This window comes from Dipodomys spectabilis, unplaced genomic scaffold, assembly GCF_019054845.1.
Source record: "Dipodomys spectabilis isolate Male_0828 unplaced genomic scaffold, ASM1905484v1 ptg000051l, whole genome shotgun sequence".
Classification (NCBI taxonomy): Eukaryota; Metazoa; Chordata; class Mammalia; order Rodentia; family Heteromyidae; genus Dipodomys; species Dipodomys spectabilis.
This window is the reverse complement of record NW_024870728.1, coordinates 22,073,426-22,079,425: the sequence shown is the minus strand read 5'-3', so window position 1 is coordinate 22,079,425 and position 6,000 is coordinate 22,073,426. Positions and strand designations below refer to the sequence as shown.

Below are 6,000 nucleotides of genomic sequence, written 5' to 3'. Positions count from 1 at the left end.
ATTAAGTACTTTATTTTTTGTTACTATATCAGTTCCTAATGTCAGTAAGCTGTCAGAAAATTGATAAGAATTTTTGTCATTTAAGTCTTCAGATATTGGCACAAATGCTGATTAATTCCGTGTCTCATATCTGCTTTATATACTTTTCTGACTACTATTAGAAATAGGACTAAGTGGGCTGGGTGCTGGTGGCTCATGCCTATAATCCTAGCTACTCAGAAGACTGAGATCAGAGGATCACGGTTCAAAGCCAGCCCAGGCAGGAAAGTTCATGAGATTCTTCTGTCCAGGAAACTACTCAGAGAAAGCTGGAAGTGGTGCTGTGGCTCAAGCGTTAGAGTGCCAGCCTTGAGCAAAAGGAGCTCAGGGTCAGCAATTAAGTCCTGAGTTCAAGACCTAAGTAAGGCTGGGACAATAAAAAGAAATAGCAATAGATGGAAGCTGAGTGTGGTGGAGCACACCTCTAATCTTCACATTCAGAAAACCAAGAACAGAGGACTCGGGGCTTAAGGTTAGTCTGGGCGACATAGCAAGACCTTATCTCAGAAAACAAACAAAAAAACACCCCCAAAACTGGGCTTTTGAGTCATTTTTCTCATAGTAGTAAGGAATTTTGATTTTTTTCTACTTTCAAATAGTTGCACTTTTTTTGCAGTTTGGGGGTTGGAAGAGAGTAGCCACCTGCCTTTGGTTACTCAAGATGCAGAAGAGACAAGGATATTGCAGCTATTGCCGTGTGCAGTACAGTAACCTGGAACAGGTGAGAGGTTCCACTAATATGACGACACCTTAGAGGATCTTAGTTGTGAGCCTCTCTTCTTTATACTTTGTTAAATTCATTTGCTCATTCATGGAATAGAGTAGATGGAAACCCAGCTCATTTGCAGATAACTGCTTAAATTCTAGCACTGTACCATGAACAAAATGGAGTTTGATTTTTTTCAGTGCTTATAGCCTAGTGCAGTAGGACAGAAATGAGTCATATGAACTCAACACACAGTGTGTCAGGTTGTAAAAAAATTTATGAGGAAAAGAAAATGAAGGGGTGCTATTTTAAGTTAGGGGGCCAGGTAAGGCCTTTATAAAAAACAAGAACAACCCAGAACGTGACATTTGAGTTAATATTTGAATCAGGTATGGTGCCAGGTTTGCATATATATATATATATACATATATATATATATGTATATATGGGAGCAGACTTTCTAGGTAGACGAAAGAAAAGGACAGAGACTCTCAGGCAGAAGAGTGTCATCCTAACCGAAAACCAACAGGTGAGACCAGTGTGGCAGCAGTGGGAGGGAAAGGTGGGTGAGAAGTAATATGCAAAGACGTCAGAAGAGGAGATACCTGAAACTGTCAAGGTTAAGGTAAGGACTGTACTTTATTCCAAGGGAATACGTGTTTGTGTTCTGAGCCCAGTTGTTAAATCCGCTAACTTGTGCTTTAAAAGGATCATTGCCACTACTATTGGGGAGAAAAATTGGTATGATGGTTCTTTAAAATAAATTTTTATTAAGATATAATTCTTATTCTGTAAACATTTTCCCTTTTAAAATGTGAAATCCAGATACGAGTTCAGTGAGTATACAAAAGTATACTAATTTCAGAACATTTTCATCACCCTAAAAGAAAACCCTCTATGCATTAAGTAAATATTCTATATTTCCTTGTAATCCTTAATTCCTGGGTAAATATAAAACGACTTTCTGTTTGAATAGATTTAACTGTTATATATATTTCATATTAATGGAGTTATGTATGTGAGATCTTTTGTGTACGGCTTTTTTTTTTAATCAGCGTAAGATTTTTCAAGGTTCGTCCATGGCATAGCATATATTACTACTTCATTCTATTTTATGGCTAATAATATTCTGTTATAATAATAGTACTATATTTTGCTTATTCATTCAATTGATAGGTGTTTAGGTTGTTTTTACTTTTTTTGGCTACCATGAATATTACTATGAGTATTTGCATACAAGTGTTTGTGTGGACTTAATGTTTTCAGTTCTCCTGGACATATATGTAGGAATGGAGTTGTTGGGACATGGTAACTACTTAACTTTTTTGAGGAACTGCCTCACTGTTTTCCAAAGTAGCTCTACTATTTTATGTTACCACCAGCAATGCATGAGGGTTCTAATTTCTCCTGATTCTTCCTAGCACTTAAAAAAAAATGACAACCATTTCAGTGGATGTAAAGTGATACTTCCTTGTGACTTTAATTTGTATTTTCTTAATGTCATTGAGCATGTTTTCATGTGCTTACTGGCAATTTTGTGTATCTTCTTTGGATGATACTCAAATCAGGTACCCATTAAAAACATTTTTTTAAAAATTGTTGAGTTGAAAGTCTTTTATGTATTCTGTGTACTGGACCCTTAGGAGAGGCAGGATTAGCAAATACTCTCTCCCATTCGTTCTGTGGGTTGTCTTTCTACTTCCTTGATAGTATGCATTGATGTATAAAAGTGTTTCTGAGTATGGTGATACATGCCTATAAGCCTACGATCCCAATTCTTAGGGGAGGTGAAAGCAAGATCTTTCCAAGTTAGCTTGGGCTACATAGTGAGACCTCAAAAAATTTTTTAAGCTCTTTTTTTTTTTTTTTGAGGTCTTAACTATGTTGTCCAGGCTAGTCTCCAATTTTCAATCCTCTTGTCTGGGCCTCCTGGTGAGAAGAGAGGTGTGAGTCACCACACCCAGCTGAATGTATTGATTTTGTTTTGTTTTGTGGTGTTTTTAATGTCTGAGGATTATTCAATGTAAGGTCATAAAGAAGTATGCCTATGTATGCCTATAAAACTTCTTTGAGAAGTTTTATAATTGCTCCTACAATTAGGTTTTTCATCCATTTGGAGTTAATTATTCTGAATACATAGAGGTAGGAGTCCAGTTTCATTCTTTAGCTTGTGGTACCCAGTTATTGCCACAATTTGTTGAAAATACTGTCCTTTGTCCATTGAATTGTCTTGATACCTGTTGAAAATGAATTGACTACATAAAATGTCAGACTGTTTATTTTCAATTCTATGCCATTGGTCTCTATATATCTAACCTAAGACTGGTATCACACAGTCTTTGAGAAATATATTTAATTGACACATAGTAATTGTATATGGTGTGCTATTTTAAGTACTTGTATTCAGTGTTTAATGGTCAGGTCATTGGATTTGCCATATCTATTGCCTCATTTTCCATTTTTGTATTGGAAGCATTCAAAATCTTCTCTGCTGTCCATTGTGAAATATGTAATAAATTGTTGTTAACCGTAGCTACCCGGTGTGCTATAGAATGTTAGAAGCTACTCCGCCTACCCATGTATTCTCCTGTATTTGTTATCCCTTCCACCCCATGCCCTCTTCAGACTTAGTAATGATTATTCTACTCTTCTTTGACAAAATGTACTTTTTAGCTTCTACATGTAAGTGAGAGAATATAGTATTTGTCTTTTTGTGCTTGACTTTTTTCACTTAACATAATATGCTATGTTCTATGTATGTTGTTGCAAATGACAGATTTTATTGATTTTTTTTTTTTTTAGGCAGTATTGGGGTTTGAACCTAGTGCCTTATGCTTGCTAGCCAAGCACTCTTATCATTTAAGTTATGTTATATCCCCAGGATTTCATTCTTTCTTATGGAAAGAATTGTGTGTATATATATATTTACACACATACACATACATGTATGTTTATGTAAACATACATGTATGGTTATATACATGTATATAATAATATATATGTGGGATATATGTGTGATTACATATGATAATATATGTCATGTATATGTATGTGATATATATGTGTATCACATATATCACATTTTCTTTATCCATTTATCCATCTATAGACCCTAGGTTGTTTCTTGGCTGTTATTAATGGTACAGATAAACATGACATAGTGAGATTGCTAGGTCATATGGTAGTTCTATTTCTCATTTTTTGATGCTAGCTTTTTGTTTTGCACATTGTTTTCTGTTAAGGCTATACGAATATTCCATTGATAGTATGTGAGAGTTTTTTTAAATCTGAATCCTTGGTAGCATTTTTTGGTCATCTTTTTGATGATAACCATCTGACTGGAATGAGAAGATATCTCATTGTGTTTTTGACTTGCATTTCTCTGATGATGTGATGTTTAGTGATGATTAAGATGATTTTGAGTGTTTTTTGTGTACTTCTTGGCCATCTGCTTTTTTTTTTTTTTTTTTTTTTGTCGTGGGGCTTGAACTCAGAACCTGAGCATTGACCTTGAGCTTTTGTGCTCTATTGCTTGAGGCACAGCTTCACTTCCAGCTTTTTAGTAGTTAGAGTATCATAGACTTTCCTGCCTAGGCTGGCTTCAAACTGCAGTCCTCAGATCTTGGCCTCCTAAGTAGCTAGGATAACAGGTGTAAGCCACTGGTTTCCAGGTCGCCATATGCATTTTTATATCCTCTTTTGGAAATGTCTATTCAGGGCATTTGCTTATTTTAAACTTAGATTATAATAATATAATAATACTTACTATTATTTTACTGTTGAGTTATTGGATTCTGGAAATTTATGCTTTGATTAATAGTTTGTCAGTTTTTCTCTGGTTCTATAGGTTGTTTCTGTCTCTCTGCTAGGATTTGAATGTAGGGCTTGTACTTGTTCTTGCTACTTGAGTCAAGCGTTGGGCCTTTTTGCTTTAGATATTTAAATTTTTATTTAAGTTATATATATATATTTTTGGCAGTAGTGTGGATTGAACCCAGGGCCTCACACTTGTTAGGCAGTCTACCACATGCCTCTAGCTCTTGCTTTAGTTTTTTGTTTTTGTTTTTGTTTTTTGGGTCCGGTCATGGGATTTGAACTCTGGGCCTGGGTGCTGTCCCTCAGCTCTTCAGATCAAGGCTAGCGCTCTACCACTTGAGCCACAGTGCCACTTCTGGCTTTTTTCTTTTTGCTTATGTGGTGCTGAGGAATCGAACTCAGGGCCTCAGGCATGCAAGGCAAGCGCTCTACCACTGAGCCACCTTCCCAGCCCTTTTTTTTTTTTTTAAAGACAGAATATTGCCTGGGGTACACTGAGACCACAGTTCTCTTTTTCTTTTCTTTCTTTCCTTCTTTTTTTTTTTTTTTGTCAGTCGTGGGGCTTGAACTCTGGGCCTGAGCACTGTCCCTCAGCTCTTCAGCTCAAGGCTAGCATTCTACCACTTGAGCTACAGCACCACTTCTGAGACCACAGTCCTCTTATTCATGCTTCTCAGGTAGTTAGATTACAGTCGTGTACTGCTATGCCTAGTTTACCTGTTGAAATTGGGTCTTGCTAACTATTTGCTGGCTGTCTTTGCACAGCTATCATCCCATCGTTACCTTTTGAATACCTAGAATTATAGGCAATGCAGTCACTGGCCCTAGAGGGTGTTTATTCTTTCTTTTGATTTACTTTTAAGTACAGAAATATTTTAATTTAATTTAATCCCATTTGTCAGTTTTTGCTTTTTGTTCCCTGTGATTTTGATAGCATTTTCCAAAAAAAATTCTTGATCTAGACCAATGTTCTGAAGCAGTTCTCTTATATTTTCTTCTAGTAGTTTCATAGTTTCAAATCTTAGACTTGATTCTTTGATTCTTTTTGAGTTGATTTTTGTATGTTTTATGAGACAGAAGTCAGTGAAGCACCGGTGGCTCATGCCTGTAATCTTAGCTACTCAGGAGGCTGAGATCTGAGGATCATGGTTCAAAACCAGCCTAGGCAGGAAAGTCCATGAGACTTAGACCAACAATTAGAGCCAGAGATGGAGCTGTGGCTAAAATGGTAGAGTGCTAGCCTTGTACAAAAGGTCAAGGACAGCACGTAGGCTCTGAGTTCAAAGCCCCAGGTCACCCCCCCACCCCACCCCCAAAAAAGAAGTCTCTTTTGTAGTTACTTAGTTTTCCCAGTACCATGTAGGTTTTTTTCTGCTCCTAGTTGCTTGCAAGTATGTGGATTATTCCCGGGTTTCTATTAGTTTTCTTTGCTTTATTGT

General features: G+C 36.6%; 1 protein-coding gene across 1 annotated transcript in view; it reads left to right on the top strand.

Annotated features, from left to right (window-relative positions):
• The first annotated feature begins 700 nt into the window (after positions 1 to 700).
• Positions 701 to 6,000, top strand: part of Zdbf2 (zinc finger DBF-type containing 2) — a 39,422-nt gene continuing 34,122 nt past the window's right edge. Inside the window, exon 1 of the mRNA XM_042679345.1 lies at positions 701 to 760. Within this exon, the coding sequence (XP_042535279.1) occupies positions 701 to 760 (60 nt within the window). The remainder of the gene's footprint in view (positions 761 to 6,000) is intronic.